The 12,254-nt window shown below is 39.0% G+C and overlaps 1 protein-coding gene across 1 annotated transcript in view; it reads right to left on the bottom strand.

The window, feature by feature from the left end:
* Window positions 1-3,512: 3,512 nt before the first annotated feature.
* colgalt2b (collagen beta(1-O)galactosyltransferase 2b) overlaps window positions 3,513-12,254 on the bottom strand; it is a 20,873-nt gene continuing 12,131 nt past the window's right edge. Inside the window, exons 2-12 of the mRNA XM_072438745.1 lie at window positions 10,306-10,416; window positions 10,114-10,231; window positions 9,628-9,762; window positions 9,340-9,544; window positions 8,318-8,437; window positions 8,034-8,107; window positions 7,818-7,924; window positions 7,552-7,684; window positions 7,305-7,432; window positions 7,021-7,227; window positions 3,513-4,769 (exon numbers count right to left, since the gene is read on the bottom strand). Of these exons, the coding sequence (XP_072294846.1) occupies window positions 4,496-4,769; window positions 7,021-7,227; window positions 7,305-7,432; window positions 7,552-7,684; window positions 7,818-7,924; window positions 8,034-8,107; window positions 8,318-8,437; window positions 9,340-9,544; window positions 9,628-9,762; window positions 10,114-10,231; window positions 10,306-10,416 (1,612 nt within the window). The 3' untranslated portion in view covers window positions 3,513-4,495. The remainder of the gene's footprint in view (window positions 4,770-7,020; window positions 7,228-7,304; window positions 7,433-7,551; window positions 7,685-7,817; window positions 7,925-8,033; window positions 8,108-8,317; window positions 8,438-9,339; window positions 9,545-9,627; window positions 9,763-10,113; window positions 10,232-10,305; window positions 10,417-12,254) is intronic.

Consider the following 12,254-nt stretch of genomic DNA (forward strand, 5'->3'; position numbering starts at 1 on the left):
AGCTGCCGCATCTTAACAAAACAAGGATTTAATTATTCTTAAGCCAGGATGAAAAGCGGTGGTGTTAATAATAATGGTAACAGTAGTTGTAAAACCATTAGTAACACCAATTTATGAAAGAAACAGAGCTTTTCACATTGAGCACATATTTGGAGTACCTCTTCCACCTCTGTTCTTCTCAGCGTGACAGAATTCCTCTCTTAACAAGCCAAAATGCCATAGACTCCACCTAAACTGTTATAAATAGCACTGAGTCATGGCTCCAGACTGTGGTCGGAGAAAAGAACATGAAACATTAAAATGCCTCTGTAATCAAACCAGATAAATCAAGTGTCATAGGGGCACCAGTCATTTGGCCTGAGTCTGCTGCTGGGAAGGAATGGGAGAGTGATTGACAGGAAGTCAACATGGCATCCTGTTGTCACTAAATAAAAATACTCAAGTCATTCTATCGGGCCTGATTAAAGAGCTTTTATGGTTTTATAGTGCACATGAGTTCTTGGTCGATAAGGAGAAGGATCTCAGAGGCAGGCTACGGTTTTGAGTTGACACAGCTGTGAAGGTCAAGCTTTGTAAACAGTTCACAATCATCTGCACGGCCTTGTATCTGGACGGTGTATGACATAAACAATCAACTTCTGCTGTTTTCATTGGTCTGTCATAGAAAATGGAGAGGAATGTGAAAAAAGAAAGGCAAATAACTTGTACTTAAAGACGCACTGCGTAACCTTTCTGGCAATCTGCTTGACATTTTAGTGTTTTTCATGGGATGTTATGATCCAGTTATCTCATTACGGATATTTTTCATTGCTTAAATCTCTTTCAAGGCATGCAAGTGTACCCTCAACCTGAGATGTTACACACTGCACCTTTAACTTCAACAACTGTATGAATTTGTGGGTGCAAGATCCAACTGTAATTGAAGTAATCGTCGATAATAATAGGCCAACTTACCTTACAACCAGAGGAGTGACTTGTGGAGGTAACAGCAACAGGAGGTTTATATTTTATTTTTATGTCTATGTTTAATTTATTTCTATTTACATGAGCACTTGAAGTTGAGATGTGCTTATCCTCTGAGCCCTTTACAGCTCTCTATTGCATTCTGGTGGCCATTTAAGCTACAACAACAAGAAAAAGGTTGGAATAATCGGTTTATTCATCATTTGTCCCACAGATTTTTTTTATTTTTTGCATGGCAGCATTATCCCTCACATAAAAGCTATTTATTTTAGCGCCTTTCACTGACTGTACGGGGCAGAGTTCACCCATTCACCCACTGAGAGCAAAACTGAGGGAGAATTGTTTACGCTGAACACAGTGATATTTGTGTGAATGGGACTTTACAAAGGACAGTAGCAAAAGGGAAAGAGGAGGCAGAACTATTTCATTTCCTTCTCTGTTCCTCTGTGTTTTGTGGTGGCCGTGTGGGGGGCACAGCAGTGAGTGACTCATCCAATCAGCTTACACAATACTGTCAGTCATAAACCAGAGTGCAGGATCACACTCTGTCTTTCTGATGGAAAGGGTGACAAATAACACATGTGATTGTGCAACATAAATCACTTTTCTGTTGTTATGGACATCAGATCCTTCTCACATGAGTCTGAGAGTGTTGCATTGCAGGACGAACCACACAAATAACACGTTTTGGCTTTTTAAAAAGGGGCTTTGTTGGTTGTATTGATTAAATGAGCCGAGTTTTCAGTTTAATTGATCAATTTCAAAGCTAGATTTGGTGTAAATGTGTCAAAATATGCTAAATGTCATTGACCCAAAGTAGATAGATCATATTTAAATCTCTGACTCCTTCATCAGTACCAGTTTAATCAAGTCAGTGAATAATCAGAGGTGGTTAGAGTATCTAAAAATAGCACTCGAGTACAAGTAAAGCTACTTGAGTGTAAAGAAATCATTAAAGTAAAGTAATTATTTGGGGAAACCACTACTCAAGTAAGAGTAACTGCAAGAGTAATTTTCTGAACGTTATTGTTATTGGAAGGATAATTGCACAAAATCTGGTATTTTTAAAAGATAGATAAAAAATGAGTGGATAAGTATCTGTATATCTGTATATCTGTATATCTGTATATCTGTATATCTGTATATCTGTATATCTGTGAGTGGTGCCAGTAACAGAAATGTTCAAATATGTAAAATTGCCTACATTAAGCTTTTGTCACTTGTAAACTCACACTGGCAAGAGAAAGCAACACTTTTACTCAAGAAATAAGAGTGGTAATTTCTTGAAAAAGTTACTCAAGTAAATGTGAGTGAGTACTACCAACCTCTGAAAAATAATCATAGTATAAAAGGACATTGGGCAGCACTGCTTCTTGATGCTGTCGTATTAAATGTGATTTTGACATTTGCTTGTGCTGGCTATAGTAAATGTCAACCTAAATGTCCAATATGTAAATGTCAACTGCTTTGATGCTAACGACTTAAAAGTGTGCTGTGTGTTTAGGGCATGGGTGGTTTTGTGCTTTGTGGAGATAATAAGAATCTCCTACAGAGGCGGATTGACTTTTGAAGTGATGTCAAAGGTCTGTGCTTCAAACTCTCCAACATAATGCAGGAAAGATAAAGAGGACGCAAAAACTGTTTCCCAGATTGATGAATAATAAAGGCTCTCAAGGCTCCAGCGAAATAAAAATATACAGTTTTTGATGTAAAAGCCATGGTGTACTGTCAACATTATCAATGACAAAAATAAAAATGACAAACTATGTGAAAATTAAATATGAGAATATCTTTTTCTTAAAGCAAGTGTTGTGTTTCTGCGTTTTGTTGAGTGTTAAGTTTTCCAATTGTGAGTAGTTGTAATTCCTTAAATGACCAATAGATGGAAGTGTATGTCTTCAGTGATCAAGAGTGCAGTGTAAAGGCTAATTCATTTGAAGTAACTAGTGTAGGCCTAAAAAATACAACGACTGTGACATTTTCATTTTGAGTTGCTGTTGTGTCTGCTGATTCTGGTCAGTTGAAAAAATGAGAGCCTTGATTTTTACCATTCAAATATATTTGGCACCTTATTAAGCATAAATTGAATCTTAGTCACCCCATTTATTTGTTGCGCCTAATTATTTCCCCAGTATTTTCGTTTTCACTTCTATGTTTAAGACAGGAAATACAACACAGAGAACGTTTTAAATGCTTAAAAGTCTAATTTATAAGGAATCTACTAGTATTTCTTTATTTTTTTTTAATCACTGCTCTGTGGCCTTATGAGGTTTGTATTCAGAAGAAAATGAGTAAGATACATCACAAAGTTATGAAAGTCAAGTTTAACATTTAACATAGTGTACAATCAGTTATACTAAAGGGCGTAAATGTCTCTTAAAGTCATATTAAAAATGTAATATTACTTTCTCTAAGTAACAGAATGCAATGTAGTTTTTGGTTTGAGTTTTTCACTTTTTTGATTTACAGTGTTGACCACAACAACAGAGTATAACTGTTGTATAACTGTATACACTTGTGAGTAAAGAAAACCACACATGTTGTAAGCACAGTTACAGAGACAGCCTTTAAATTCCTTTATTCCTCAGCTGCCCATTAAGAAACACAACTGCTTTTATAAATAGCAATTTTCTTTATAAAGAACATAAAATAGATTGATTTGGTTCACATCTTCAACACATTGACAGCTTTCTCCTGTATTACAGTCCCAAGTGTACATCAGCAAAAACAACAGATTACAAATGTGATCTTTCAGTAGTTTGGTTATTATAAGTCCACAGTCAGTACTGTTCTGACCAACAGTGAGTCAATAAAAGATTATGTCCTCAATGGGACACCTGACAACAGGTGAATTTGGCTGAACTGGAGGAATTTGTTGATGTTAAAGCAGGAATAATGGACAGACAGATAAGTGTGTCTCCAAAACCGCTCCTGTAGGTGTTCCAGTTTGCAGGGGTCAGTATCGGTCAAATATATTGTAATGAAGGAGCAGATGGTGCCCGGGTGTGTGACCCACTCAAATAAACACAGCAGATTCCAACAAAGCATCTGAGGAGTATGAAACTGCATTTTAAACTAAACCAACACCAACACTGTGGTCACAGTGTTAAGCCTGATGTGTGTTGCAAGCATTTATTTATTTTAAAATAAATCACTTTGGTTAAATTGCAAACCAAAGTGATGTTTGGTTTGCAAAATATCCTAAAATTGACTTTGTACAATAAAAATCACCAAAAATAATCACAATCTTATTAGCATAATTAATTCAAATAAATGCTTGAAGTATTTCATCATGTGTATACAATAGATCAATCATTGTTTAACTGAAATTTGCATACGTCCAGGTAGTAGCAGATGTGGAATAAATAATTCTTTTGTCAATGAGGTTGTGTCCGAACTTCATTTGCTTCTGCTCTCAGCGTCCTCTGGTGAGTTCCTTTGTAGCTTTGACTGCATGTAACGTTCAAGTGTCTTTTCAAGTGAGCGTGCACGTTACATTAGTGCACGCGCGGGTTCAATAGTCTCTGCTCCGTCACAGTTCGTCCCTGGAGGCCCGTGCAGCAGGGGGCGGCGTGTCTCCAGTCACTGTGTTCTGAGCCACTGGCCTAATGCTGCCCTGCTGCGCTGTCTTTCGAGCTTGTTGCCTGTCCCAGTCTGTGGCCACGCTCTCGTCGTCCCAGATGGTGGAGGTCTCTGTGTCGCTGATGTAGCCCGGTTCCCCCGTGTAGTGTGTGGGGTAGATCAGCAGCGGCTCCACGGAGAAGGCCTTCAGGTCCCGGGGCTCAAAGTAGGACATGTAGTCAACGCTGGGGAGAAGACAGACAGGATTGTATTGACCACATGGATAGACCGCATAGCTTAACAAAATCCATATTGTTTAGTAACCTTAGGGTAAGTCCACTCTTGTTGTAATTTGCTCCTAAATGGAGCCCACTTCTTTGTTTTGACTTTCCTGTTCTAGTACTGGCTTAGTCCTTGTCTAGTCCAGTTTTAGTTTTGAGTTTAGTCCCAGTTTAGCCCCAATTTGGATGTGGAGAGTCTGATCACATCCTAATTTATGTTGTGCCATTCAGGGGTGGCCAGAGCATCCATCTCCTGTTTATTTCTCTCACACATTGCCAACGTTGTCCTTTCTCTGGTTGATGAATTTCCCATTTATCTCGCTCTCCTCCTTTATTGCTTTAGCATCAGTAATATTTTGAGTTTTTACTGTCCATCTAATCTTAATGACTGCGTCCATCCCAAAGGAAAACTTGAAATCTTTAATTTTGCAACCTCCAGACCTTGTCTTTTCTACAATGTCACAAATAACACAAGCTGTACATCTTCACATATTACAACAATATGCACATGTTCGAAAATTGTATACTGTTACTATTAATGTAGTATAAATGTTGCATGAAACTTGGTTGCTATTGAGGTTCAGATATCAACATAAAAACTGAATCTTGTGAAACGTCTTCCATGTGGCATAGTTACATAATGCACGGCTCCTCTTTTTAATCCTCTCAAAACAGATGGGATCAATGGAACCAAGTTTCTCTTGTCTTTAAATTTATGGTTATGTTTATTGCCATGCAAAATATGGTTTATATTTGTTTACAGCAAAAGGCACAAAAGCAACACCGTGATATTCAGTCTCTGCTGCTTACTCAAGGCAATACTGCATTTAGACAATGAAAAACAGGACATGGCTTCAATAAAAGAAATGGCTCTAGATGCTCATTACAGCAGACAAAATGAATGATAACAATAAATAATAAGAAATGTACCGGTAAGAAAAATGGATGGATGTTTCAAATGCAGAAACATCCATAATTTATTATACAGATAAAGGAATAATATTCCTTTATCTGTATAATAAATTATACCTTAAACTTAAACCACTTGACATGATCCTCAATCTGAATTCAAGGAGCTTTTTTCTTCTGAACACCTGTATGGTCAGTGCTCACATAAAGGAAAACTACAAGCTTAGCAGCTGATGTTTTGCTTGGACACGTTGCTGCAGCTTGCCATAATCACACATCACAGAGGTCACAGGGGTCATAGCAAGGTCAACTCAGTTATCACTCCATTGGGACTGAGAACCTTTTACGAGAAAACCAATGGAAATAATTATTCCAAGAGCATCTTCTCTTCAGCTGTTTTTCCAACTGCATCTTTGTTTTGTGACTGAAATGACTGACTGCTACTATGTCATAAACTCTGCCTTATTCACATAACACACACAAATATTTGGCATTCACAGCCACTTTTCCACATTTTCCCAACTTTTATTTAGGAACAAATTAACTTTCTCTTCTATTTAAACAGTAATCCATACGCTACACAACTGCTGCATAGTTATATTTCCCCACCCCCAAACTCCAGCCTGTATCAATGGGAATCCTGTCCCCTTCAGCGGGCAGGAAGAGCCTCGCTGGCCCACATTCCTCAAACAGCAAAGGAAAGAAGGGGGAGTGACATGAGCATATAGGACTACAAAACAACACAGAGGTTTAAAGACACATTATAGGAGAAGTCAAAATAGAGCAGTGCTGGAGGTAATGAGTCCTGGGGTATGACAAGAATTTTTGGAGAAAAGAAGCCATTGTGTGTCCCGGGCCAGGCGGCGTACCCACTGAACCCCAAGAACAAGCCTTGCCCTGTGTTAGCAGGCACACAAGGATAAGAGGGGGTCTGCAGAGAAAGGAGTGGAGATATATAAAGAATATAACCAGGAAGAGTACAGGGCACAGGCTGTGGTCAACCGCCAGGACACAAACTCCTTAACATGCTTACGGACACACAGCATGTGTGTAATTTCTGTACTGTAATCCACTCTCTTTTTGAGCTTATGAACATTTCTATGTCATGAAAGTGTATTCTTATATAAGGTCCTCACACCTATAATAATACATGTGTGGTTTTGTTAAAACATTTCTGGCTCAAAAGACCACAGTCTCTCGTAAGCACGATGTTATTCCATCGTTATCATATGGAAAGGGTCAACCAAACCACATCTTTAAATAATACTACATTTATAATAATGTTTATAGTCAGGTAAAGACTCACTTGGGATGTTTGTTGAACATGACAGGCAGATACTCATCAACAGGCAGCATCCTGGTGAAAGGCTGAGCTGCTAATAGTTTTCTGGCTCCTTGTTGTGACAGAGCATATCCAAGAGTCCAGTAAGAGTAGTCTGCCACAACTAGATTGTTTATGCTTTCAACGGACTTCTCCGGGTGCTGCACCTGCATGCGCTTACGGCCGACATAACTGAAAATGAAAACATACTTTTATGATTATGTTATGAATCGCTTTCTCAGTTAAAGCGTAAAGAAGATGGATCTTACATGAGGTCCCAGTCCAGCTGGGCTTTTTTTGTGTCATCCATTATGGCCTGGAGCCGCTTCTTGAACCTGGGTTCAAACCTCACATCATCCTCCAACACAAGGACCATCTGGAGGCCACGTTCCAACACCTGAGGGTCACAAAACAACCAGCGTTAGAGGAATGAGAGATAAGACATTTTGGATCATGTTTAGACAAACGCTTGAGTGTTATTCTTCAGTGGGTCAATAGCATAAAATAATCTCCCACCTGCTTCCATATGGAGTGGTGACTGAGGAAACAGCCGATCTCTCCTCTGGTCAACACTCGGCCTGAGTACGGGTCTTTATAACTGGGCATCATCTCGATTCCCAGGGCCTGCAGCTGAGACGAGTTCAAAGCCCTGGTAGAGACACAAGTAGAGACACAATGCTGTTGGTCGCGTCTGCATTTGCAAGTACAAGTTGTATATTTCAAACATGAGATTGTGACAAGATTTATTATTGTAAATAGTTACTTAACCGTGTGTTACTTACTTGCCATCAACTGCCTCGCTCAGTGTCGGATGCAGCCCGAGTGCGGAAAATGATTTAAACATCCTGGTCCTTCTGTCCAGTCTTCGCTTCAGATTTATTAAAAAGATCTAAAAAAGAGGGAAACGCGTGGTTTAAATGGAGAGATGCACAATATAAATGAGCACACTGGGCATAAACAATAAATATGATGATGCAAAATGAAAATAAAGCACATACTTCATCAAAGCCTATTTTATCTTGTATTGACGGTGGTGCATGGAGGTAATCTGAGGGCTCGATGTCGTGGTCAACTGGGGGAAAGGGTAAAGGGTTAGAACAACAAGAACAAGACGTGTAAGACGAATAATTCAATCTCCTTTTGATTATGTTTGGTTTATTTGTGTGGGAGGATACTGAAGAAGAGTAGAAAGAGCTCCAGAGCGATCATACGGGGTCAAGGAGGGAAATAAACAGCCCGTAAAGAGACACACAGAGGACAGCCATCTGTGTCTGACACTTACTCAATGCCTCTGTGATTGTGTGGATAAAACTCTCCCTTTCATCATCCACGTTTTGCTGCGCTTTGAGTGGGACGGGCAGGAAACCGTAGTGCTCGCGGTTACACACGTACATCTGCACACCTGAATGAACAGAACAAACGCTCATGAGGCAATGGAAATGTCTCCAGGCGATGCTTTAGATCAGTTAGACCATCAATAGATCCTCACGGCTGAGTTTAGGCAAGATTACACTCGGGAGACAATAGTACGGTCATATTAGCCAATGCAAACCTTATCTGTGACTGATTGGGGTAATCTTCCAGATCCAGATATTAAAAATGCTGGATTTTTGTTAAGTCAATATGTTGGTAAAATAATATTAGTATTGTACCTAAGGCTCATAGTCAAGAATATATGCAACAAAACTTTCACTCAGAAGAACACGGCAGGATAAATGATTACGTGAAGAATTGTTACCACAACTATATCATTAAACCAAACTAATTGTGAGATAAAGTAGGTGTGAAGTCTGTAGAGTGGAGGAATAATGTGTTTCATGTGCAGAAGGTGATGGCTTCATTTATTTTGGCTCTCTGATCATCGCTTCATCTGTAAACAGTTAAATTGGGGTGAGTAATCTGATTTCTTTCTGATTGTTTTTGCCTGTGAAGGTTTTGATGAGGAAAAAGACAAAAATGAAAGAAAAATGTAAAAATCCATTGATTAACTGAGACATAGCATCATGTTTTATCAGATTTCTGTGAACACACACACCACAAATCAGATCTAAGTTTTTGATTATCTAATTTTTCTATTTATTTCAATTCAATTTATTTTTGTAACGACCCAAATCACGACAGCAGCTGCCTCAGTGGAAGTTCCAGAACATGTAAATGTACCAATTGCTTGCAAATTGAGTCAGTGTAATCATACGTTCCAGAGCTCTGTTTAATGTACCTTCATTTCACAGTTAGCAGAGGATTTTTCAATACAGTAATATTTCTGGATATTTGTTGAGAGCAGAGGTTTTCCGTCAGACAAACCTGCCTGCCGCGCAGAGAAGGCAAACACCATGATGTCATCAAAGGCCCAGCTGTAGTCCGGGTGAGGCGGATGAAAGGCCAAATCCTTACTGGCTTCTCTCCTCAGGTCGATCAGTAAAGTGCTATGAACCATGGGAACAGGAAAGCACCCAAGACGCTTCCACTCTCTGATGGGCTGGTAATCCGGGGTCCGCTTGTAATAGCCCTGGAATATATGAGAGGGAATAGATTGGAATCATCACAAGTGTGTTTTTATTTATTTTTATATATATCTTTACTCTTAAGTACCTGAGGAGTCATGCCACACCAGAAATTAGAGTAAAGAGATCGAGACTCCAACATTGGGGCAGCTACAGTCAAGTTCTCAGCCATCAGCAGCTTCAGCACTTGAGGGTTGGTCAGGAGGTTGTCACTGTCCACAAACTGAAAAGTGCAAGATGTCCCTGTTACTTATGTTCAAGACTTTACATTCCCTTCATATTCACATCAGTGAATAAACACTGTCCTGTAGTTTCTATTTTATCCCTACAAATGTGAAATCATTCAGGGCTTAAACAGTCTCTGGAGATCATCTGGGATTCATAGAACCATTCATAGATCATCTGGGATTCATAGAACCGTAGTTACATTCGTAACTCTTGTTTTCTTAAGCCTGTCCATTAGTGCTAAAATGTACTTTAACAAAAAGTATAAGTGAACAACAACCCAGTGTTTTAAAACTGCTTTGAAAATAGCATTTAATAATTCCCAAATATAAAACGGTATGTTGGTCACCAGTATGTAATCAGCCCATCGCTCTCGAGCCGCCTTCAGAGCCGCCTGCCTCAGCTTCATCACATGGTTGAATCTTGAAGGAGGCCAGTGCTTTGGACCCCACTCATCTGTGTATGACCTAATACAGACAAACATAAATAATGTGCATGTGCGTTTATACATTCTGGTGTATCGGGTTAAAGTGTCACTGACTTGGGCTCCTCCATCGGTCTCCACTCAACGTAGTGATAAACGCCTTGTGCTTTCTTCAGCCACCCTCTCAACATGGCCGTGGTGTTGTCCATATTGTGATCTGTCGCAGCCCTGTAGATGACAACACAGTCAGGCACATGTGCAGTTGTCCTCCACTGGGATCAGGGCTTTCTGCTTATTGACGACAATACGACACATGTTATGACAAATGGAACAGTACAAATCAGGGCAGTACAAAGCAGCGGTTTAAAATATTGTTATAGACGTGTTGATTTTAAATGTGATGCTAATGGTGACAATGTTTTAGTACTCAATGCACCACTTCAGAGCTCTAAATCCTGAAATCAAGTCGTTCATGGCAAGATGATGGTGCAGTATATGCGATTTGCCTTCATGAAAGTATAATTATAAATAACTTAATGTTGTATTTCACAGTGAATGTAGTTAATGTATACGAGTTTGTATTTGAAAAACCATAAACAGACCATGTCATCAAAAGAGCAGCAACAAGCAGACGATGTTGAAAGCAGCATCGTAATTGTGCTGTGGGTTGCTGTTTATTCATCGAGATTTCCACTGGAGCTCCCGGCACTGACTCAGACAAGACTGGCTTTGTACGCTCCTCTGTGTGTTTAATTTTAGTGTGAGAATCTAAATCTGTAAACAAGCCCTGAAGGACTTGTGCACCTGCGGGAAATGAGCAACACGTTTTGCGATTTTTCAAAATGCATTTGAATAATGAGAATTGGCCAGTTTACACACTAAAAATAAAAAAAAAACTGCTTGATGCACTAAAACTGGCTCTCTTCCCTCTCCAAATCCCAAAGTTTTATACCAAAGGATACAACTATGGAGCAGCACAGACCCTCCAGCTGCCTTTCTCTTTGGAGATGATTGAAATTCCAGGCCAGTCTAATAGAATCTGTGTCTATGATGTACAGTGTGTGGCAAATCCCTAATGCAGACACAAACTGATCAAGTTACAACATTAAATAATTGACAAATAAACAAGCATTTTAGTCAATAGAAAGTGAAACCAGGTGATTCATTTGGTAAGTCAAATATTGCTCTCTAAACTACAAAAGTGGTAAAAAGCTATAAAACAGCGGCTCACAAACAAAAAAAAGAAAACCAAGAAAATATTTGGTTTTCTGCATAACATCTGATCCAAACCAGGTCAGGACTGAAGTGGAAATGTGACTAAAGCAGCGCTAAATGAGGATAACCAGCGATTTAAATATGTTCTGAGCTAAAGAGAACGTGACTGCAGAGAACCCAGTGAAGCATCTGGGATCAGTTCAGAATCACAGCTGTAAATGAACATTCAACACAATAGCACATTGTTGACAAAAGTTACAGTTACACATTCTTAATAATCCTTATGAAGCCGACAGTTGAACGTTAAGAGCGGATCGGTTTGTGATTCACATTGATGCGAGTAGTATTTGGGAGATTTGATGATCATTGAGCACTTTATGGGACAAGACACGATATACACAAGACGAGACACGAGAATGAGATAAATAACCGCAAAAAATAAATAAATTGTGCAGCTCAGTTCATAATTTTGGACTCATAATGTTTGATAGAACTACAGCTTCTCAAGAACGTGGAGGTCAAGATTATTAGGTGAATCAACAACTGTGATTGATTGTAAGAACCAATAAATAATAATCGCGACCAATTTAGAAGCAAACTTTTGTATTTTTTATTCAATCCATTGTCAAAAAACACATTTAAACACAAACAACTTTTCATCTGGCTGGTTTTGTCACATTAACTCCTTCAGAAAGTTTGATTTCACAAAGCTGGTCACAAACTCAAGGAATAATGTTAAACAACGAGAATGAAAGAGCATTAAATATGTCACCGTTGTTTTGTTTTCAACTGTTTATGATGAATAATCGTTAAATGTGGTGTTTTTTTCCTCACAATAATCGTAAAATTCG

Source organism: Eucyclogobius newberryi, unplaced genomic scaffold (assembly GCF_026437365.1).
Source record: "Eucyclogobius newberryi isolate DKJ021-1_F unplaced genomic scaffold, fEucNew1.0.hap1 SCAF_9, whole genome shotgun sequence".
NCBI classification, from domain to species: domain Eukaryota; kingdom Metazoa; phylum Chordata; class Actinopteri; order Gobiiformes; family Gobiidae; genus Eucyclogobius; species Eucyclogobius newberryi.